This window comes from Staurois parvus, unplaced genomic scaffold, assembly GCF_062004578.1.
Source record: "Staurois parvus isolate SC_StPar_1 unplaced genomic scaffold, SC_StPar_1.0 ptg001530l, whole genome shotgun sequence".
Classification (NCBI taxonomy): domain Eukaryota; kingdom Metazoa; phylum Chordata; class Amphibia; order Anura; family Ranidae; genus Staurois; species Staurois parvus.
In genome coordinates, this window is record NW_028319326.1 from 376782 (window position 1) to 401774 (window position 24993).

A 24993-nucleotide genomic window follows, 5' to 3' on the forward strand; every position below is an offset into this window, starting at 1 on the left:
CAAATACAAAATGCAGCTAAACGAGTTTATGGCCGTTTGCAACTTTTTTTTTTTTTTTTTTTTTTTTAACTCATCCATTTCCAGATGCTGTCCAGAGCCTCTTTTCATCATGAAAAATGCATGCAAAGCATTTTCCCCAGTACTCAAATGGACCTAGCACACCATATTTTTGAGGTTTCGCATGATGAATAAAAAAAAAAAAAAAAAAAAAAAAAAAAAAAAAAAAGGGAGGAGGAGCAGCTACCGGTCCTGCTGATGGGTTAAGGACCTTCTACAGCCCTGTCCAGCAATCCTAGAGTAACTGCCTGTCTCCTGGAATCTCCTTCATATTCTTGAGACTGTACTGGGAGACTCCAAACCTTCTGGCAATGACACGTATTGATGTGCCATCCTGGAGGATTTGGACTGCCTGTGCAACCTCTGTAGGGTTGAAGCATCACCTTTTGCATTTGGCTAGGGTCAGTGTCATTACTGGTAGCAGAACTAGTGAAAAAACAGCCAGAAAAGATGAGTAGGGGGACCCTGTAAAACCATTCAAGTTTTGGGGGTTGTCTCATTGTTGCCCATCTAGTACACCTGTTAAATTTCATTAACATTAAAGTATTGTTATAACCTTTGTGCCTACTAAAATATATTTCAATTAAAATTTTTGTGAACGGAGTTAAAACTTTACATGCTTTATAATAGATTACTTACGATGCAGAGACTTTTAAGTCCAAACTCTTTTGCAATATAGAGACTGTATCTGGGGCCTCAACTTTAACATCGAACCTGGGTTTCACTGAAAGGCACATGCACAAACATTTTTACCAGCACAAAGAACACAAATTATATTCAGTATTTGATTTCTCAGATTTCAAATATATCTAAAGCCAAAACCTAGTATTGGATGGACTAGGTAACTGTTCTAGGATTACCCAATGGAATGGCTATATTAGGTCAATGATGTCATGGGCTTCCCCACCCCCATGTGTACGTGCCACTGCAGAGCTTGAAGTAGCCCTCCTGCAGCTTATTTGTCTGGAACGAATAACCGACTTCCAGATACTGTTGATCGGCGTGGACCAAACTCAGAGCAAAACCCAAGCTCACCCCTAGTGGAGACATTAGAACTGGGGAAGCTACTTGGAAGGTCAGTTAAATTTAAAAAAAAAAAAAAAAAAAAAAAACCCACACCCCTTTCGTGAACATGCCCCAATATTAAAACTGCAGCTACTTTGAGTAGCAGCAACATTTCTTCAACATTACAGAATAATGTCAGCTGATTAGAGCCAACTACTGCTAGCTAAACCATGACCTGTATGATGGCCTAGAGCCTTCAGACTTGCTGTAGAGCACGTTGCCTGCTGGACGAATCTAGTCCACCAGACCATTTCATGTGGCCCTCGCACCTCTCCTGCAGTGGTGCACCCTTTCGTATCCACCCCCACCTTGTCTCAGCAGTAGAGAATAGAACAGAACACCTCCTACACTTCTCCATGCAGCCGCAGAGAGGCTGTTCTCTGCCTCCAACCCCTCCCATCTCAAGAATCGGCAACAGAAAAAAAAACTCCTCCTACAGAGCCTGCATCTCTGTGCAGCCGCAGAACCCTCTCCCTTGGTCTCGGCATTCAGCAGACTCTAGCCCTCCTCCAAATCCTTTACTTTCCAGCTCCGCCCTCAGATTCTTCTGGCGGCAGCACAAGGTAAGGGGGGGGGGGGGGGGGGGCGCACCATGATATAAAAAAAGGAGGGTGGGGAACTCCTGGCTTCTGATGGTGGGGGCTCTTGACATCTAGTCTTACAGATCCCTTGAAGATAAAGTATAAATGCTGATGCAGCCTCTAGAGCAGGGGTCTCCAAACTATGGCCCTAGCTGGTGAAGTACTATAAGTCCCATCATGCCTCTGGGAGTCTTCCCTGTGGCTGTCGAACTGCAAGTCCCATGAGGCCTTGCAAGACTAACAACTGGAGGACCATAGTTTGGATCACTTCAGATCAAGGTCTCCACACAGGGGACTGTCATGAATTATATGGTAGTTACTGTATTATTCCATTGTAAACCATTGTGACCATGAATACCTGGATTCTCTCTCGTAGAAACTGGTTGGGACACTTGCAATGGATGGGAATTTCACACACTAAAGTTTTAAAGCAGCTTCTGTAGAAACATCTGAGGAGACTTAATCCGCTCACAGCCACTAACACCTCCAGATCATGGCAGTCACCTCAAAAAGGTTTGTCAGTTGCCCTCCTGAAATGGACTAAGGGGAACCTGAAGCTTGCTGCTCTCTTCACAAGTACAGACCCAAAGACACAGAGGCCAGGATCCCACCAGAAATTGTAAAAGACCCACATAGGCAAATGTGTCATAAATTGTACAATAGTTACCATATTCTTCCACTGTAATATATTGTGACAAGGAATAACTGGATTTTCGCTCAGCAATAAAGCTGTAGGAACCAGGAGGAGCATCTTTGATCAACTTGAACTCCAATGACAACACCCCACGCTGCGTTTCTTGCTGAGACCATTGCTTGATCCTGGTCCTTGAAGGATCCTAAAGCAGAAGGTAATGTTAAGATTAGGAAAAGCCAGAGACTTTACTTTTTTATGCAGTGATGTAGGTTGTATGAACTCTAGAATGACCAGTATACATTATGTATATGAGCAAGCCAAATTATTAGTGAGCAATTTTATAATGGCTTGTGTCACTTTTGTACAGAAGATACCCAGCAAAGGTGCTGAGGCAACTAATACACATAGCCAAAGGCCAATGACATACTAGTCAAGCAAGTAGGGAGGACAGCCCTTGAACGTAAAAAGCCAATAGCAGCTCCCATATACCTATCCTGAGTTCCTGACAAGTTGCCTTTTAAAAGGATCACCAACAACCATATTCAAATTCCCTTAGGAAGAAGTCGGAAGTGACGAAACGCGTCAGTGTCGTGACGTCAGACGCAATACCGGAAGGAGCGGCGTGGCCATCTTTTGTTCTGATTTTGGCTGTGTTTATACTGGAAGAAGGACGGTTCCTTTGTCTAATGTAAGATGCTAATAAAATGTATGTATTGCCTTTATATACTACACCGAGTTATCCTTTCTACCTTACGAGGAACAGAAGAGATTGAAAGCGGATACATCTACAGGGAGGAAGGGAATATTACCTTGAAGTACAGGTTCCTTTGGAACCCCCTGGACCAAAGTTGTATATGAGTCTTCAGCTTCTGCCAAAGTAGAGTTTGTACTGTATGTAAGGCTATTTTTTTTTTTTTTTTTTTTAATATAAAGAGTAGGCAAGGGTTAGAACCCCATTCTGTCACGGTTTGATAGTTTTACTTAATTCGTCCTCCTGAGTAATATTATTGTGATAGAAATCAATAATTATAGTTCTCACTGGGGTTGGTAATGTGGAAAAAACTCTTCCAACAGCGACATCGAAGAGCAGGTTCTCCTGACTTTGCAAAGATTTCTTCTTACCGTTGCCTCTTGAGGATGGGAAGTTTAGGCTATAAAACACACCTGAATTGTCATTCTCTCCAGCGCCACTCCCTGCTCCTCGGTCATTCAGCTACAAAAGTTAAATGACATGGGCTTAAAGCTGTATTCCAGGTATGGAAATATTGCATAGTTACAGTTTGGACCAATGCAAACGCCATACCTGTTGGACCAATATGGAAGCCGACAGCCACTGTAGTAGTTGCCGCTGCTACAGAGATCACCTGTCTTCTGAATTGCCGACTGGTGTCATTTACAGAATGCTTTGTATTTTTCTCTATGAATGGAAAGCATGGGGAAGTGGTACAGCGACATTACAATCGCCACCTCATCCAGAAGAACACTTGACTTTGGGAGAAGTCAAAAGGGAAGAGTTTTTGGCCCATAGTGACCCAACTCCAGCTGACAGTTTCTCAACTGCATCAAACTACAGAGCAGTTGCAATATGGTTTCCGTGGGCAACTTTTTTCTTCCTGTGCTGTAAGCAATGCAATCGGGAAAGATTTTTAAAAGGCTACATTTCTTACCTGCAGGTAAATCATGGGGAACTGAAAAGAAAAAAAAATAAATAAATAAATGATTTGTAGGTATAGCTATAACAAACTGCATTAAAAAGTTAAATATATTGTTGGGATATAGCAATACAATCATATTGAAGTTTCATAAAATTGGCTTTGAAGTTTGGATGGTCTTCTAGGACTAAAAAGGGCTTCAATCCTATTACAGAAGGATGAACACATTATTAGTTTCCTGATAAAAGTACATATTGGGGGGGTTATTTTCCAAGGCCGAAGAGTGCAAAATCTAGTGCAACTCTGCAGAGAAACCAATTGGCTTCCAAATTTTATTGAACAAGTTGAAGTTAGAAGCGGATTGGCTACTATACACCACATTCTGGGTGCACCAGTTTTAGTTAAACTTCCCTCCCTCCAGTATGTTGTCCCATCTTCCTGGGTGCTCTTATTATCTGTGATCAAGGACAGGGTACCCCCTTGGCATATGGCCACCCGACACCACAGCTAGCAAGGAGATGGCTGCTTGGATAGCAAGCGTCTGTGCCCAGCGAAATGCAGAGGAAGTGAGGCGTATCAACTTCCCATCCCTCTGCATTGCTTTGTGCCTCAGGTAATTGCCGAGAGCCATAGACAGGCACTACAAAAGCAGAGCAGCCAACTCTTTGCTAGCAGTGGTGTCAGGCAATTGTGCACCAAGGAGGCGACAACCTGTCGTACATCAGAGCTGATGTTGAAGGATACCTGGGATCACGGCACAATAAACTACATGTCCCATCAGGAACTCAATAGTGATAGTTCTTTCAATCCTCGACTGACCTTACTGTAAAGTCCCTACAAACATTTGTTCATTTGAACACGGACAGAAAACCTGTGCATTTCCCCATGCAGGGCAGAATTTCAGAAGAAAAAAAAGTTTCCAGATTAGTCACTCACCTTTTCATTCACAGGCATAAGCCGAGAGTCGAGGCAGACAATCCGACAAAATACTGCAAGAAGAATGAACAAAATTTATACATATTTACCAGCAAAAGTGCACCCATTCCAACAACCAAGGTTGAGGTGGTAAGATCATGTGTGGGGACTGCAGGCATTAGTGGTGCTAGAGAAGGATGAGGCTCAGGGAATTGTACCTCAAGGGGGGGGGGGGGTACATCCTGTGAGCATTGAATGAAAGCAGCAAGGGCATGAGTGAAAGCTAGTGGAGGGAAAGCATACACACACTTGTTAAGAAAAAGGGGATAGGCATGGCACTAAGGGAAGTGGTGCAGCCATGGTAGTGAAAGGGGGTGATGGTATACAGGTGCAGGGTTAAGGGGGGGGGGTGCTGTGCTGGTGCAAACGTGTTAGTAAGAATGGAATAAAGTGGGCATAGGCACATTGGTGAGAGAGGAGGGTTAGATGTAGTGTGTCAGGTAATCTAGGCTCAGCAGGGCTAATGGTGGCATGGCAGGTACGTCAGAGCAATTTATTGTTTCAAGCCAAGGTACCATAATTCCTGTCCCAGCATCAGCCAGAGCCCATGAGGCTCCCCCAGGCACTCCCCGAGCCTGCTTGCAATAAATGGGGCTCCACATACTGATCTTTTAAAGCAGCTTCCAGAAGATCAGATCTGAGGAGAACACAGACATCTCCAGCTTGCCATTGTCACCTATGGCATTCCGAACTGTCCTTTTGGGATCAGCCAAGGGGAACCTGCAGCAACTGGTTCCTCCAGGGGAGTAGGGTCCAAGGTAAGCATTTTTTTTCTTCTTCCTAATGCTACTTTTTTGCACCATATTTTTACTTGGAGGATGAGAATGGCCTCAAAGAAAAGCAGGGCTTGCATAAAATCTCCACTTAAAAAAAAAAAAAAAAATCCCTTGTAGCAAATTGGATTCCCCACTGCGAGGACCTACCCTAGGTAATGCATGGTTTGTTCCTGGTTTGGTGCTCTGTAAGGAATGCTTGCACAAGGCCCAGCTTTATAGAAATCAAGGTGCCCATTTTTAGAGAGTCAACTCACTATGATGGCCCAGCCTGTGAAACTGTCAGATAACAATTGTAAGCTCACCGCTGTTGCCCGGCTGGTAAATGGGTTTGTCCATCTGGAAGATGCAGTTGGTTTTGGAGGGTTTAACGACTACGGTCCTACGCTCCAGGATTTTGGTCTCCTGCCCTGCTGCAGAAAGCAGTAGAGTTACTGGTACAGCGTCGGGTACATCTGGTATCTGGAGGACAAAAAGAAAAAAAAATGTTTTCCCCCTTTCACAAGAGTTCAACTAAGGTCCCAACTTGCTGCTTATAAAAAGCTTTACAATTCTTCATGAAGCAGAACCCTTACATCCGCAGTAGGTTTATTTAGAACATATGACAATACATCCAGTTGCAGCGGATAAAGGGTGTGGTATTGACAAAAGCTTATGTAGGGACAGACACCATTTGAATGGTTCTTACATGCGAGGAAAGAAAATTCATTACAAATAAAAGATGCTGTAAAAAGGGACCGTGCTCCATGGCAATTATTAACAATGGGCCCAGAGATACCTTTTAAGCTGTAGATTGCACAAGTTCACCTTTCCACCAAAAAATGAACATTTTATTTCAGAAAAAAATTAAAAAAATATGCGATTATGTTTTGTGTTAGGAGCCTATAAAGCACTGCGCCAGCGATCAGCAGATCACGAATGCCATGCAGGTCTTCTGTGCACTGTATCCGCTTGCTGGTACATACCATATGGGCAAGCCAATACTTTCCGAGAGGAAGAATCAACGAACTACCAGGAAGCTCCACAGTTCATTGAGAACTACAATCTGACAGCAGCTAAGGCTTTCAGGACTTTTAGTCCATTCATTCACAGAACTCCGTATGGGTGGAGCCACACACGGCCGCACTGCTTTTGAAGTGACAGTACAGGGAACTCATTGTGTCACGGGGGGGCAGCGGTTGCAGGATCCAGAACAGGTTGAATGTTTGACTCAAAATTTTTTTTTTTTCTTAGTTCATTTTTAAAGAAGTTCACCGTTTTGGGAAAACGTTCTAGGATGGATAGTGATAGATATAGATCCTAGAACGTTTCCCAAAAAGGTGAACTTCTAAAAGTAACTAAAAAATTAAAATAAATAAAAAATTTATATTTATATATTTTATTTTTTTTTATTTCATTTTTAAAGAAGCTCACCTTTTTGGGAAAACGTTCTAGGTTCCATATATATATATATATATATATATATCTCCATCCATCCTAGAACGTTTTCCCAAAAAGGTGAACTTCTTTAAAAATGAACTAAAAAAAAAATAAATAAAAATTTAAAAAAAAAAACCATGGGACAAATGGAATGGTTTGCTCATTGAAGCAGTGACTCCCTAACCACACCTTTTAATCATAGTATATGGTGTCAACACCCCAATTTTAATTGCCTTAGCACCTGCAACTGCTAAGCAACGATAAAAGTTCATAATGTGTGTGAAGAAACTCTGATGAGGAGTTATTAAAATTTGTGGGGTTTTTTTTAATGAGTTATGCTTACAAACCTTGGAAACAAGTATCAAATATCTGCAAGTACAATAAAGGGAAACCACCAAGAGTTGCCACCTCATCCCTTTAAAACCGAACACATTCATTGCACAGGTTCTAAGGCTCGTTAAAGGTGGTAATTAAACTCACTTAGGTTTGACTTAATAATAATAATAATAATAATATTATTATGGTTTTTGATAAATCTAAAACAAAAATCTCAAAATTGTATAATGTATGGCCAGCCTAACACTCTCAATTGTATCCAATTAGGCTCTTGCACTACATAGTTGAAGGTAAATCTAAAGGAAATTGGGCAGAAAAATCGTATAGTGTATGGCCAGCCTTATCTGCATGAAATCAGCCTTGGAACATGTGTCATTAAGATGTGTTCAATTTTAAGGGGATGAGGTGGCAACCCTAACCAAGAGTAGACTGTCTGCAGTCAATTAGACCTGAAGGTAGGACTTTACTCACTTTTGGATCTGGCCGACTTGCACATGTCGAGCTCAAACTAAAATGGTTTGTAAACCGATCGAAGTGACTGGCCTCAGGTGAGAGACAAATGAAACAAACCCTCCTAGATACAGTAAGCTGTACCCGTTTATCTGCAGTCATCACTGCATCTGTTCAAAGTGCTGAATTCATAAAGCGCTTTGAATTCAGGGGGCCAAGAGCTGAAATTACACACTGCAGAGCTCAGGGACTAGAGTTCTGTGAGGCGATTGGAGGGAAGATACACCCCCCTCCCTCCACACAGCTCACAGAAGCAGAGCTGAGGCTGTCAATCTGCTGGAGGTTCCTCCCGTCAAAGTTTCTCCTGTTAGGAAAACTTGTCAGAATGGATTCATGCTGATTGAGGAATGAAGCAGCGGACAGAAAAAACACTTAGTGTTCTTAATTGCGACAAGCAAACACTGTAGAGGGATGTGCTTTGTTCATATTTCATGTCTGAGATATGCAAGCACTTTAAAAAGCTTGATTGCTGGAGCTTACCACCCTCTGCCAACAAGTAGCTGTTGTGTTGGGCACTACTGAATGGGATTGACTGTTATATGGTCCCATGGATCATATGCTGTGCGGAGGAGAATAGGGATTACTCCGTTATAAAATGGTTCTTGACACTTTTCAGAATGTGGCACCATTCCTTTTTCAAGAAATGGACAACATATACTGACAGTAAATCTGGCCATAGATAGACCGGTTCAGCAGGGACTGGCCGAATGTCAATCCATTTATGGCCATTCCTGCTCAACAGAAGTTGATCTAAATCATTGGTTTCTGTCAATGTTGGAAAAAAAAAAAAAAAAAAAAAAAAAAAAAAAAAAAACTTCTCGAACAGCCTGCCGCAGCCAATTGACTGCACCCGCTGATCAGTGTATTCTGACAATGGAGGAGTGCTTCTGGCAGAATACAGAGGGGAGGATTCCTCTATCCATCTCACTTGTGTGGATGGGGAAAATCTGTAATAAATAAAAAAAATATACATCTGAAAAAAGAACCCCCCCCCCACACACACACACAAAAAAACACCCATCTATGGCCAGCCTTTGTCAGGTACATGGCGATCTGCACTGGGTGTTAAATAGCAAGTTAATGACACCCCAAATGTAATGCAGGTTCCCACACCACATTCTGGTATAAACAGGCCCTAGTAATCCAAGCTACTAAGAACCCATTCACAACAGAATGGCGCGGTGTGGGTAAACACTGCAGTTGCAATCTGGAGTGTCATTAACCCAATATTGACACCCACTGCAAACACGTTGCAAATGCAGTGGGTGCATGCACTACTTTTGGTGCAATTTCAGCCCATTCAAATGAACGGACTTTAAAAAAAAAAAAAAAAAAAAGAGAAGGAAGAAGGGAGGAGAGGGAGAGTGGCTGCCAGGGGCTGACTGACCATTTGGAAACTCGGGCACTGCCTGAGGGCCTGGGGTCAGTAAGGGGCCCCATGAGATGCCCCTGGTACCTTTTTCATAGGCTTTTTTGCGTTTGGGCAAGGAAACAGGGGCCACATGATCCCCTATTGCCCGGGGGCCCCCCATGAGTTGTCAGTCCGCCCCTGGTGGCTGCATTACTTTAATGGACAATTGAGCGGTCATGCAACGCTGCACCCAAATGAGATCACACCACACAGAACTCCACGTGAACAGAGCACATTCCTATGCCATTCCCAGTGTAAACCAGCCGTAAGCCTGAGTTTACACTACAGATTGCATATGAATCGCACAGGAACACTCACTGCATTCCTGCGCAATTTAGTGCAGTGCGATTGCTCCCCATTCATTTTGAATGGGCTCAAATCACACTAAAAGTAGTGCATGCACCAGTTTTTGGACACGCACGGCAAGCAGATTGCATGGTAGTTTTGTTCTGTGCAACCTGGTGCACCCAAGCAACCTGTATTTGGGGTGTCGTTAACATGGCACTGACACCCACTGCAGATTGCATGGGTGCAGGAAACCCACAAGGATTACAGGGGCTAGGAAACTGGCCTACCATGTTGGTGGAGATTTGATGGAGTACCAATAGTGCTGCCATATAAAAAAAGGAAACTTACAAGTCTGCAGTTGAGATCTTACCTTGTAGTCAACACACTGGAAGTATGTAGGAGAAGAGACATTTTCTTCAATTATGGTTGTGTTCTGTCCATCATATTGCAGTTTCAAACTTAAATCCAATTTCTCTTCATTGCCCACAAAGTTCACACAGACCCTTCCGGTCTGGCCACCGTTCAAGGAGGCTGGTGTGCTCAGGACATATTGGCTATAAAAACACAAAGGGAATGAGATATATTTTAGTAAGAACAATGTTCCACTGCCACAGGGGTTATGGCTAACAAAAATAAATAAATAAATTAGAACTTGTATTGAAGTCAAAAAATACACCAAGCATCAAATAGCATAACATTTCTGGAGTTTTTAATGAACCTTCCTCATATCTGTACAAGGAATGATCGATGCTCAGGTCTATCTTTGACCCTGAGAGCAAGGGGAATCATACATGAAATCTTTTATACAAATAAGAACTTTTTTTGTGTGTGGTGTGAAATGAATGAGGGTTTTGTGTGCATTTTGACTGGTTAAGCACTTGCCCTCCAGACCAGGCCCTTTTTTTTGCTGCATTACTTTGACAATTGCGCGGTCATGCAATGCTGCACCCAAGTGAAATTCACGTCGCCCCAATAGAGTTTGCCACCAACATCCCCAGTGACACCAATGCAGTGATCAGTGCTAATACAAAGCACTGACACTGTACTAATGGCACTTGGCAGAAAGGGGTTAACTTTTAGGCAAAGGATTAACTGTGCCTTTTACTGGCTAGACATGCTGCTTTGTATTTCTCTGCTGGGCAGTTAGAAAGGTGTTAATAGTTTACATAAGCCCACTAGAGCAACTTTCAGCGCAGACGACTGAACTTCTAAAGCAGTTCCAAACTGCAGCCCTTTGCTTGCCTTGATCTGGCCCTTGAGGTGCCATTCCTTCCACTGACCCCCAATGATGGGGGATGCCATTCCTTCCACTGACTCCCCTCCCAACGATGGGGGTGCCATTTCTACAGAACCCCCCCCCCCCCCCCCCCGATGAGGGCACCTTTCCTTCCAGAGACCAACAAGGGCGCCATTCCTTCCACTGACTCCAATGATTTCTCCCCCCAATACCTAAGACGGGGCATACTTTTCTCCCACTGGGCACAGTGTGCCCCCCCGCAGGGCTCGATTACACGTGGAGATTTGTCCCTAGCAAGACACCTATAAACAGATCAGCAATCCATATACAACTTACATCACCTACAGAGACGCTTGAGGCATTGTCTCGAGGGCAACCAGAGGCCTTGTGTCCTCTAAGACCAATGTTTAGTTGGGATTAACTCCACTTTAAAGGTCTGTTGGATACAGTGACCCCCTGCTACAACTAACTGAAAAGCCCTCAAGTGCCCTGCAGAAATAGGTGACTGAAACACAGGAGGAGTGTTGCCCCTAGCAACACCTATAAACAATGCTTATTACAGCCTATAGGAGGTTGAGGCCTAGTGTCTATAGCAACCAGAAGCCTTAGCTATAGTAGAGATGTAGCTCAGTAATCCCGGGAAGGTGTGTGAATTGCTGCCGACAGAAAGCTTTCCCTGGAGGCCCAGCTTCCTGAGTAAACATGTGCTGTTGCCCCTAGCAACAGTGAGCTGGTTTCAGTTTTGACAGCAGGGAGGTGTCAGCACATTTACCACCCATTTTTTTTTTTCTTTTTACTCTCCATGGCCATTCGGGTGAATGTCAGGTGAAAGCAGAGTTGTTTTGAACCCAATGTACTCAGATGGCAATACCCACTTCCAGCGGTGGACAAGACAGTCTAATGAAATAATGGCTGGGACTGAAATCAGAGAGACAGGCAGTGAAGTGAATGTAAATTGTGTGAGGAGACCCGCCGTGTATCCAGAAAGCCTTCTCTATGTGCAGTGGGGAGATGGAAGTTGGAAGGTGTAATGGCGATAAAAACCTTCTGCGCCATTAACCCTTTCGCTGCCACCATCATGTGGCCTACATCATCACCGGGGTGGGGTTGATTGAACATTGTCCCCCAAATCACTTGTGCAACCCCCCCCCCCCAGGACATTCCCACTCTTCCACACACCCCGCCATGTTTCCCAGGCCCTCTCATCTATGGACCCTGGACTAGCATGGTGGGTGCCGACAGGTAGAGGGGAGGGAGACTAGAGAACATCAATTCAATGATCTCTACTAATCAGCAAGAGCCCAGAAGGCCAACTCCACCTTTTTGCACCATGTTAAGGTGTAACACGGTACAATGGGCCGCCCCCCACCCACCCAAACAGTAAGTTCTCCACTGCAGCCACCACTTTTTAGTCAATGCAGCCATGCCACAGCAGAAGGATTTGTAGGGCTCAATGGAACACAAGTCTGCTGATCACCACATTTGTAGTTCATGACAGTTCCTCCACCTCAGCAAGGGCTCTTTCAGACAGGTGGTAATGTTTACCACCCTCTGAAAAACGATGCAAGGTAGATATCACTCTTCAGAGAGCCAAAGTCAGTTCTTTTGCAGGGAGATCAATAATAGCTTCTTACAATAAGGTCCACAGAGGCTTTGGTATCTAGTATGGCTACCTTTCACCGGTGGGGGGGGGGGGGGGTTTCTTTGTATGGTCTGTTAAAATTTTCCTTCAGGCCCTGCAAAGCCACCTGTTTTTGTTTTAGTTCTTATTTTGTACTGTATAAAAAAATACATGTGATTTTTCTCTTTTTTTTTTTTTTTTTTTTAAACGCCTAAGAAAAAAAAAAAATTATTTTCTTCCATTCAAAAAAATGGATGCTAACGGATCCGGACAATAATGCATCCGTTTACATCTACTAGTCCATAGAAATACATGGGTGTCTGTTTTTCATCCGTAAACGGACAGAACACCCATGTGAAAGGGGCCTAAAATTTTCTTTTTTTTTTCTATCCAACAACAATTTTAGGCCCCTTTCACATGGGCGTTCTGTCAGTTTACAGATGAAACAGACACCCATGTATTTCTATGGGCTAGCGGATGTATATGGATGATCTGCTTACATCCGTGAACACCCTAATTTTTTTTTTTTTTTTTTTTTTTTTTGAGAAGAAAAAAAAAGTATGCCCATGCTAAAAACATAGAAGGTGGTGATCTAACAAACCATGCTAAGAAAAATAAATAAAAAGCTTGAGATGTGTAGGGCAGGAATGGAGGATGACAGCGGGCAGTACGCATGGAAGCGCTCAGGGGGCATGACAGCGGGCAGTACGCATGGAAGCGCTCAGGGGGCATGACAGCGGGCAGTACGCATGGAAGCGCTCAGGGGGCATGACAGCGGGCAGTACGCATGGAAGCGCTCAGGGGGCATGACAGCGGGCAGTACGCATGGAAGCGCTCAGGGGGCATGACAGCGGGCAGTACGCATGGAAGCGCTCAGGGGGCATGACAGCGGGCAGTACGCATGGAAGCGCTCAGGGGGCATGACAGCGGGCAGTACGCATGGAAGCGCTCAGGGGGCATGACAGCGGGCAGTACGCATGGAAGCGCTCAGGGGGCATGACAGCGGGCAGTACGCATGGAAGCGCTCAGGGGGCATGACAGCGGGCAGTACGCATGGAAGCGCTCAGGGGGCATGACAGCGGGCAGTACGCATGGAAGCGCTCAGGGGGCATGACAGCGGGCAGTACGCATGGAAGCGCTCAGGGGGCATGACAGCGGGCAGTACGCATGGAAGCGCTCAGGGGGCATGACAGCGGGCAGTACGCATGGAAGCGCTCAGGGGGCATGACAGCGGGCAGTACGCATGGAAGCGCTCAGGGGGCATGACAGCGGGCAGTACGCATGGAAGCGCTCAGGGGGCATGACAGCGGGCAGTACGCATGGAAGCGCTCAGGGGGCATGACAGCGGGCAGTACGCATGGAAGCGCTCAGGGGGCATGACAGCGGGCAGTACGCATGGAAGCGCTCAGGGGGCATGACAGCGGGCAGTACGCATGGAAGCGCTCAGGGGGCATGACAGCGGGAGTACGCATGGAAGCGCTCAGGGGGGCATGACAGCGGGCAGTACGTGAAGGACAGATGTGTGGAGGCAGGAAGCATGTGCAGAAGGTATTACAGAGGACAGCATATACATGAAAGGAGTGCAGAGGGTATGACATGGACATTATGTCTAGCAGGAGAAAGTATGGGGGACATGACATGGGGCAGAGGGTAGGACGTACAGAAGAATACTTCTAAGCTGTGTACAACGCCATTGACACAAGGTTTTCAATCCAAGTCAGCAGATCTCTACACTGGTATCCAGCCTCAAACTGCAACCCAGCACATTCAATATCATTTAAAAAGAAAAAAACAGGACGCAGGTTCCCAGCCATTTCCCTCAAGTAGACAGGCAGGAAAAAAGAAAAAAAGATGGATGTTGGGAAATTTCAGCCCATCAGTCACAAGAAGTTAGACCTGCAAAACAGGAAGCCTGGGTGGGGAGGAAAACAGCCAACAGCCTGGGCCGGGACTGATAATAACAGGAACAGAATTAGCAAGAACCGCAGGATTAGTGTAATACACCGACAGAGTGCAGGCATCACTGCACAGCATCCATGACAGGTGGATAATAAAATACACACACGACAGTTGTAGATCTATACTGAGAAACGCCAGGATCTACAGTCCTACCATGACAGGTTTACTAAAAGGGCAACAAACTATTTTTGCAACATTTTATATGCAAGTGGCCTTTGTGGGAAGATTTAAAAATCATAAGTGAACCCTCCCCTTGCAAACACATTCATTTTAAAATTAAAAAATAAATTTTTTTTTTTCCCCTAGAAACAAACACTATAAGGCTCTATGCGCAATATGGGTTTTGCACCTAGAAGCTATTAGCATTTTTTCTGCTGCTAGAAGCTAAAGAGTGTTAGCCTATGTGTCTATATACACTACTTTAGGCTATAGTATTTGAAAAGAAAAAAAAAAAAAAAAGTGTGAACCTAAAAAAGGCACCCCATTCTCTGTTAGCTGCATAGAAAGCTAGGGGGGGGGGGGGGTAGCAGAAAAAGCAGCAGACTGAACTTCCTAGTGAATAGGATATGTATGCATGCCCCGAGAGGGAGGGAGGACGCATGTCAGCAGAAGCGAGATTATTGTAGGAGAGCAGCCTGAGCTCCCAGTGTAGCTAGAGAACTGACCAAGCTGTACTCATGCCTAGTGTGGTCAGTTATTAGGAAAGCAGAGGGACTGGCAGGAACACCAGGGATTTAACACACAGAACAGGAGACTTTCATACAAGTACATTATACAACAGGCACATATCAGGAATTTGAAGTGTTGGGTTTACATATACTTTCATCCACAAGTGCACATAGGTACTGCACAGACGCTGGCCTTATACTAATAGAATTTCAATTCAAACATTTTTCACTGTAATTTGTTCGGTTTTCAGATTAGTGGGGTCAAATCTGAATTCATTTTGACCATAGAGATGAGAAAATTCAGAGGAGCTGGATAGAATTTTCTTCCAGAATGCAAAAATTTGTAGCAGCGAATGCATCTTTCCTTCAGAAAATTACACTTATTCCAAAATCAATCTAAATTTGGAAGCATAGTCACCAAGTCAAAACGTAATGAGAATTTTCATATGAAATGTTTGAAAGTTTACCAGCGTATGGTCAGCTTTAGCTTCATACACCGCTTAAATAAAGCTCTAAAATCAGTATTTTCCAACTTAAAAAGGGCCACATATGTAACTACAAGTGTTGTTAAGGGCCGAATCTAAACCAACAGCTCTGCTATACCCAGTCCAGGATGTACCAATCTTCACAGCAGTGCCAGGACAAGCAATGGCAGCCAAGAAGGTGGCTGGTGACGTCTGATGGCTGTGTCTGCCCTGCACTTGTCTGTCCCAGTATTAGGTGCACCTTGCTCTCCACTTGCAGTGCAGTTGAGGTTTGATAGCTGAGCGGTGTACAGGACATCCAGTGGTATGGCGATCTGAGATTGGAGACAGCCTCATCTATCATCCCACACATCTCATCGCACCATCACCAAATCTTCCCCTATATGCTATGCACATCTGGTGAGTGCGCAATTTTATTACTTCCAAGCACAAGCATCTGAATTCTGGGATCATAAAATTAATATCCTCATTTATGAACTTTTATTAGCGCTGCACTTATTTACAGGCAATGCCAATGTGCACACCCCCATTTTAGCCGAAGAAAAAAAACATACATACATACGGGGGGGGGGGGGGGGAATATGATCTCCATGTATATTACATCAGTGGTTCATATAGTGAACTTTGTGTACAGCTATTCACCCTGAGATGTAAGCAGATTGAACTTTTGCATTAGATAATGATCAGTGAAAGTTTGTGTTGAGAAAAAAAAAAAAAAAAACACACACCCCAAAAAGCAGGGAAATAACCATGTCAGATAGAATTATCTTTCAGAGCTCAGATGTTTTCCTGTCCTGAATGATGGTGGAATGCAGAGAGCGAAACATTCCAAACCTTTACATGATCATGCAGAAAATCATAATTAAACCGGATGGAACATTTTAAGTACCAATTCAGATCCTCCTAAATATGGAATCCGCCTCGTCACAACAATCTTCTGTAAGCACCAGTCAGACTTGCCTATATCATATTACTAATACCTTCAGGTATCAACAATACGTAAAAAACAAAAACAGCATCCTTAAAGCTGTATTAAACCCACAAATGTTATATTACAGCTTTCCAATCAGATGTGGTGGCTGCATTAGTTTTTTTTAGGCTCCCCCACCTGGTTTCACCTGGCGATTTGGCCATTAACACCTCCTGTATCCACCCTGGATGAATTGGAGGAAGGCGCACCGCAGCACCCGCCACCCTGGAGGAAGGCGCACCGCAGCACCCGCCACCCTGGAGGAAGGCGCACCGCAGCACCCGCCACCCTGGAGGAAGGCGCACCGCAGCACCCGCCACCCTGGAGGAAGGCGCACCGCAGCACCCGCCACCCTGGAGGAAGGCGCACCGCAGCACCCGCCACCCTGGAGGAAGGCGCACCGCAGCACCCGCCACCCTGGAGGAAGGCGCACCGCAGCACCCGCCACCCTGGAGGAAGGCGCACCGCAGCAACGTTGGTCTAGGGGAGGGGGAATATTAAATGTACTAGCAAATTTATATACACACACTAAAATTGAAGCCAAAACACCACCTAATACTATAAACAGTTACAGCAAAGGTTTTACATAAATAAAAGCCGATTATTGTAAGCACCCCTGTCAGTGGTAAATGGTTTGTCTCATCCCTGCAAATTAATACATTTGGAAGAGAGCTTTTAAATATTATCCTATACTGATAAAACGGTCTCATCCTAATAAGCAGTTGGGGTGGGCCAGCTTTTAACTTTTGACCAAGAACGTCAAGATTTCTCACCTCTGAGCCCACCTTCGAGTTTTTGGAAGTTAGTCGGTCGTCAAGACTGTCCCTTCATATTTCCTTTACTACGAATAAAATGGTTTTTAAAATCATCCTTACCACCCCGGAGTTTTGCTATTGGCCCATTCATGTGATGGAGGTTCCCCGTAACCAATGATCTCCCTTCAGCAAACATTGAGTGCAGCACCAAACCCTGAATCAGTTTGGCTTTCAGGGGGTTAAGCGGGAGAAAATCCACTAACCCGACACCTACCTAAGGCCCTACAATGAATTCACACCCCATCCTGCACTGGAAGCATAGGAAATCTGGAAGTACAGTGCCAAAACCACACCGTGCCAAGATTCTGCCAGAGGAAACTGACACCCATCTGATAACATGACATCCACCTGACAACATACCAGCAGAGAACAATGTGGCAGCAATTGTTGGAGGTTTAAATCCCGGCAAAGCCTCGTCTAGCATTCCCAGAAACTATAAACAGAAGCTAATCCCTGTATGGGAACAGATGACATAACACCGAGACATTGGGCCAAGTCTTCCTAGGAAACCCCCTTGTTCAGTATTCAACGGAATGCATCTCGGTTGATGAAGAGTTTAACGATTTACAGTACAGCAGGAATTGCAGCTCTTGCTACTGCAATTCAGAGAGGTAGACATTCAACATCTCACTTTTTATTCGTCTGTTCCCCAGAACACATGCAGTACCTTCTCCCTTCTTCCGATGTGCTGTGTAAAGCCAGCCGAGGTTAGAGGCCACCTCTCCGACAACGCTGCTAGCAAGGAGACAGCGGCTTTGGCAGTGCATTTCTCCATCTCCAACACTTGCCTGGAATATTGAGGTTTACAAGTAAGCCCTTCTCCCTGAATTCCAGTTGAATGGCTTGTCTTAGGTAATGGTTTGGAAATGGAGAAAGTTATGTTTGTGAAAGCAGTCGTCTCCTTGCTAGCTGCATTGTCGGATGGCTGTGGAAGAAGGACACCTTTTTTATTTGTTTTTAAATTCACTAGGTTTGCACGCCCTTTTGTTTTGGAACGATTTGTATTTTGCCCTCTTTTACATACTCCGCTCATTGCTTCTGAATCCAGGGCAGGAGGGCGAGTTACCAAGAATGCAGTACTTTTAGGGTGGAGGGGGCTCCACACTGGGAGTATGCCAATGCTCCATTTTCCATCAACCTGAATGACAGGAGTGACGGCAACATCACTCTCGTCAGGTAGATCAGCCCCAAACTCGTACAGTCCTTTTAGTGGCAAGTAGAGGACCTGGCTTGTTCGCAGCAGATAAATGCACAAACGTTCTTTAGGCAATTTGAGAAGAACTGCAAGCACTGATGTGAACTGCGACATTGACAACCATAGAATCCTGTTTCGGATGCAGAGAAAAAAAAAAAAAAAAAAAAAAAAAAGCACACCACCACACTGAAACGCATGTAGTGTGAACTGGCCCTGATGCTGCTGTGCACATGTTAAGAGCCTTGTCACACTCACCTCTTGCGTAACCCAAGACTTCTGGAGCTCCACCCACCAGCCAATGAGGAGTGACGTGTCCGCGCACGTCACCCCTCCCATCCACTGTGAGGATCTCAATCCGCTTAGGCCTGCTGTGTAGCTGGTGAATGAGGGTGAGCGGGTCCTCATGTCTAAGGCCTCACAAAGCCTAGAGCTGCCCCTGTCTAATCTATGTACTCCTAGCACCCATCACGGAGGGTGCTACACTAGTGATGCCACCAATGCAAGGGCATTGATGCAGCAGAATATTTCCCCCCCTTCTAGCGACACCGCCAACACGGGGCCCGTTTCCCCCCCCCTTCCAGCGACACCGCCAACACGGGGCCCATTTCCCCCCCCCCTTCCAGCGACACCGCCAACACAGGGCCCATTCTTCCCCCCCCTTCCAGCGACACCGCCAACACGGGGCCCATTTTTCCCCCCTTCAAGCGACACCGCCAACACGGGGCCCATTTTTCCCCCCCTTCAAGCGACACCGCCAACACGGGGCCCATTTTTCCCCCCTTCCAGCGACACCGCCAACACAGGGACCATTTTCCCCCCTTCCAGCGACACCGCCAACACAGGGACCATTTTTCCCCCCTTCCAGCGACACCGCCAACACAGGGACCATTTTTCCCCCCTTCCAGCGACACCGCCAACACAGGGACCATTTTTCCCCCCTTCCAGCGACACCAACACAAGGACATTTTTTCCTTCACGGCAATGCAATAACATTCCCCCCTCCCCCCCTTTTTGCTACTGTAAGCCCCATATGTTACTGCAGGGCAGTATTGTGCATGGTCATTAATCGCTTCAGTTGACTGCAATGAGCCCCATGTCAGCAGATGCTGCATCTATTATATACACGTTGGTGCTGCCCAGCCGATAGGAATGAGCAGCTTGACATCTTTGCCCTGATAACATTGTCACAGTCCTGACCAGGACAATAGTTTTTTTTTTTGTGACCCAACGTTCTTGTTACGAGAAGAATGTTCGGTCACACACCATTTCATCCATTGTTCAACTTCACACCAGTTGGCTTTGTATTACTGGACACGGCATATAGTTCTCTGCAGCACCCAGGCACATACTGCAGCTGTGTAAATATGCGCAACTCCAAGCACCCCCTAATAGACAAAAGAGATTTAAAGAGGAACTTCTGCTTCATCAAGGATTTATGTTGGTCTATCCAGGCCTAAAATTTACACAGCCCCGCCATACAGTACAGCCCAGTTTGTGACTTGATCTTTCTCCGCTGAAGGTGACAGCAAGGTCCCATCCCCGTCTGTAGCTCAACAGTGAATGAGTTGCGGAATCCCGATGAGCCACCTCTGCTCAGTCCTCTCAGCACATGTGCCTGCAGAACATTGATTGGCTGCAAGCACTGCCCTCCTTCTCCCAATCTGCCGATGTACAGACACTAATGGGCCCATTTATACATTAAAAAAAAAAATAATAATAATTAGCTGTGCGAATGTCTTAGCATTTGAACCAATAGGCCCTCTAATGCAGGGGTGTCAAACTCAATGTAATTGCCAGTTGCAACAGCAGTATGGTTGCCAAGTGTACCTGTAAGACTAGATGTCCAGAGCACCCCACCCTTGCATCTAAAGTCAAGAGCAACCCCACCACCACCTAAAGTCAAGAGCAACCCCACCACCACCTAAAGTCAAGAGCAACCCCACCACCACCTAAAGTCAAGAGCAACCCCACCACCACCTAAAGTCAAGAGCAACCCCACCACCACCTAAAGTCAAGAGCAACCCCACCACCACCTAAAGTCAAGAGCAACCCCACCACCACCTAAAGTCAAGAGCAACCCCACCACCACCTAAAGTCAAGAGCAACCCCACCACCACCTAAAGTCAAGAGCAACCCCACCACCTGATTGTCCTATGAGGCTGCATAAACTCTGACCCTCTGTCTGGACAGTGTTGATTGGCCCTGTGCTGATCACATGCACTCCAAGGGGGGGAAAAAAAAAAAAAAAAAAAAAAAAGGGCCCAGAAATGTTCTTCCAAAGGATAGGCAGTTGGAAGCCATAGTCCCCAGGGCCAATTACACTGAGCCCTGGATCACACTGATGCGTTGCAGAATTCACAGCATTTTCATTACTAGTTCCGCGCCGCATCAGAATCTCACCCCGCGGACCGCTGCGGGTGTGTATGTCAAGTTAACAACTTTCCAAAATCAGTCTGCAAAACGCGGTGCAATGTGCAGAATCAGATCACATAGAGGCGAATACCCGTGCAATCTGATTCTAGTGCGGACAAAAAAAAAAAAAAAAAAAAAAAAAAAGTCCTGCACCTTTTGATACAGATGCTGTGCAATTAGAGCCTTACAAAGTGTATGTCTCCAGTCGCACCGCACACAAATGGCATGCGATTTGCAGAGGAATGCGGTGCGGTTCCTGTGTGAATCACATGCAATATAACGCACCACAAATATGTGAACCCGGGCTTAGGCTGAATTCACAGCGACTGGAACTAAAGTGCAGGGAAATGGTTGTACACTTTAGGGCCAATTCACACTACGTGGGGCCACAGACATTGTACCACGTGTTAAACCCATCTATCGCCGCAGGGAAACAATGCTTTCCCGTGTGTTGCATTTATACTACAATGCTGCGGTAAAATGGAGACTTGCTGCACTTTATTGCAGTGCACCGGGCTGCACCGCACTGCAATGTTGGGCAGCGCAGAACATGGTGGTGCTCTGTGCCGGGTGACACTGCAGTGAATGAAGCATATGTTCTGTACACTTGAAATAAAGCTTGTAGAAAACAACACTAACAAAACATAGCCATGTGATGTGCTGAATTGTGGGCCACACTGCCCCCTAGCACAGCCAGCAACGTGAAGTGCGCCATCTGGGCTGCGTTGTTTGGATTCACCTTTAGCCCGGGTTCACACTGATGCGGTACGGAATTTGCAGCGTTTTTAGTGCGAACTCCGCACCAGAATCGCACCCCGTTCATGTGAACCGGTGCGGGTGTGTATGATAAGTTAACACCCTGAAAGTGCTCCGCAAAACGCAGTGCGATGTGCAGAATCAGATCTCATAGGTGTGAAAACCCGTGCAATCTGATTCTAGTACAGACCAAAATAAAAGGGTCCTACACGTTTTCGGTGCGGTGCGATTAGAGCCATACAAAATGTACGACTCCAATCGCACCGCACACAAATCGCATGTGATTGGCAGAGGAATGCGGTGCGGTTCCTGCGCAAATGACGTGATATACCGCACCAGATATACTTGAACCCAGTCTGAGGGCCAGCTCACACTACAAAAATGCATTCCAGATGGTTTTTTGCTTATAGTTCACACCACATGCAGTTCCGGTGCAGTTTGCCATGTTTTAGTACATTTCTGTGCAGAAACAAAACAAAACACACAAAAAACACAAAACAAAACCCCACACACAACATGTTATGCTTTTTTTTCTGCACCGGAAACTGACTGCACTGGTGTGAACTAGGGCCATTGGATTGCATGAAAAACACTGCGCATGCATTTTTGATAAAAAAAAAAAAAGAAAAAAAAAAAAAAAAAAAATTTAAAAAAGGGCGCAGAAAGGTTCTTCCAAATGATGGGCAGTTGGAAGACATAGTCCCCAGGGCCAATTACATTGAGCCCCAGATCACACTGATGCATTGATCACACTAAATGCAAATTGAACTGCATCTAGTGTGAACTAGCCTAACACTTTTGGGGTTTTTTTTGGTTTTTTTTTTAAAGTGTCCTGTTACACCGCTGCATTGATCTGCGTAGCATTAAAATGTAACATGAATGCATGTTTAAACACATTTTAAGGTGAATTCACAATGACTTGTGCTAAAAATGCATGTACTTAGATTTTCACTTTAGCACACTTGTAAAATGTAAGCACATGGACAAAAAAAAATAAATAAATAAAATAAATTCTTTTTTTATTTTGGTGTGTGTCTATGCGCTTATATTTTACAAGTGTGCTAAAATGCAGATCAACATGCATTAAAATGTATATTCATTTTCCTTTCCCGGAAATTATAATATAAAAAAAAATTAATTGCTGGGAAAGGAAAATGAATGTACATTTTAATGCGTGTTGATCTGCATTTTAGCACACTAAAATATAAGCGCATATAAACAAAAAAAAAAAAAAAAAAATATATAAAAAAAAAGTTTTTTTTTTAATATATATATATATATATATATATATATATATATATTCCCCTGTTTATAATTGCTGGGAAAAGGAAAATGAATATATATTTTAATACATGTTTTTCTGCATTTTAACCCACTTCTAAAATATAAGCACATAGACAAAAAAAAAAAAAAAATCTCTCTATTTTTTTTTAAATTAATAATTTGCTAGGAAAGGAAAAATGAATCTACATTTCCATCCATTTTAATGCACTTGTAAAATATAAGTAAATGCATGGACACCTAAAAAATTGTTTGTTACGTGTCCTGTTCACACTACAGCACTGTGTCGACCTGCCTTGGGTTGCATTAAAATGCATACAAGTTGCAATTTATTGCAATGTAGTATTGCAGTGTAAACAGGACAAATAAACAATTGTTGTTTTGGTTTTTTTGGTGTCCACGCATGCACTTAAAATTTCACAAGTGCACCAAAACACAGATCAACACAAGTCAACGCGCACTAAAAATGCAACTAAAATGCATGGATATGAACATTCATCTTCCCTTCCTAGCACAAGTCAGTGGGAATTCTTAAGATGAAACATGCCTAAAAGTAGTAGAAAAAAAAAAATAAAATAAAAAGGAGGACAGAAATCCTGCACTACTGTTTGATCTGAGAAGGTAACTCACAGCTTTGCTCTCCCTCCAGCAAGGAAGCCCAGGAGCAGCACCCAGGCACACAAGAGGCACTTCTCCCTCCAGTACATGGTGTCAGCAGAAGACAGGCAATCTCTGCACTGACATCTGATTATGTAGTGACACCCTGGGCTGGGTCTGCCCTCATTTGCATTGTTTCCTCATGTGATTAATATCAGGTAGGAAGGAGACCTGGGAGTGGTGCAGAAATACACAAGCCTGCCAGATTCCCCGGCTGCAAGACCTATACTTAGGATGGAGCGGCTTGTTAGACTTCATAGTTAAAGGGCTCATCAACAGGAAACTGAAGTTTATCTGTTTGTATGTCGTGTGATTAACTCCCTCATGACATAAAGTACAACAAACCTTAAAGTGGTTCTAAAGGCTCAAAGTTTTTGGGGGTTTTTTTTACCTTAAAGTGTTACTAAATCCTGGACCCTGCATTCACTATATCTGGTCTCCCCAGACCCTGCATTCACTATATCTGGTCTCCCCGGACCCTGCATTCACTATATCTGGTCTCCCCGGACCCTGCATTCACTATATCTGCTCTCCCCGGACCCTGCATTCACTATATCCGGTCTCCCCGGACCCTGCATTCACTATATCTGCTCTCCCCGGACCCTGCAGTCACTATATCTGCTCCCCCAGGACCCCGCATTCACTATATCTGCTCTCCCCGGACCCCGCATTCACTATATCTGCTCTCCCCGGACCCCGCATTCACTATATCTGCTCCCCCAGGACCCTGCATTCACTATATCTGGTCTCCCCGGACCCTGCATTCACTATATCTGGTCTCCCCGGACCCTGCATTCACTATATCTGCTCTCCCCGGACCCTGCATTCACTATATCTGCTCTCCCCGGACCCTGCATTTACTATATCTGCTCCCCCCGGAACCCCTCATTCACTATATCTGGTCTCCCCGGACCCTGCATTCACTATATCTGGTCTCCCCGGACTCTGCATTCACTATATCTGCTCCCCCCGGACCCTGCATTCACTATATCTGCTCCCCCAGGACCCTGCATTCACTATATCTGGTCTCCCCGGACCCTGCATTCACTATATCTGCTCTCCCCGGACCCTGCATTCACTATATCTGCTCTCCCCGGACCCTGCATTTACTATATCTGCTCCCCCCGGAACCCCTCATTCACTATATCTGGTCTCCCCGGACCCTGCATTCACTATATCTGGTCTCCCCGGACTCTGCATTCACTATATCTGCTCCCCCCGGACCCTGCATTCACT

The 24993-nt window shown here is 44.9% G+C and overlaps 1 protein-coding gene across 2 annotated transcripts in view; it reads right to left on the bottom strand.

Moving 5' to 3' along the window:
• The window catches only part of LOC149435358 (ovostatin-like), an 82254-nt gene extending 58396 nt beyond the window's left edge, over positions 1-23858 (bottom strand). For both annotated transcript variants that reach the window (XM_089662739.1, XM_089662737.1), the window contains exons 1-7: positions 23731-23858; positions 10072-10255; positions 6043-6199; positions 4926-4978; positions 4005-4025; positions 2371-2539; positions 697-781 (exon numbers count right to left, since the gene is read on the bottom strand). In XM_089662739.1, coding sequence (XP_089518865.1) covers positions 697-781; positions 2371-2539; positions 4005-4025; positions 4926-4978; positions 6043-6199; positions 10072-10255; positions 23731-23807 — 746 coding nt within the window. In that variant the 5' untranslated portion in view covers positions 23808-23858. The remainder of the gene's footprint in view (positions 1-696; positions 782-2370; positions 2540-4004; positions 4026-4925; positions 4979-6042; positions 6200-10071; positions 10256-23730) is intronic.
• Between the last annotated feature and the right edge of the window lie 1135 nt (positions 23859-24993).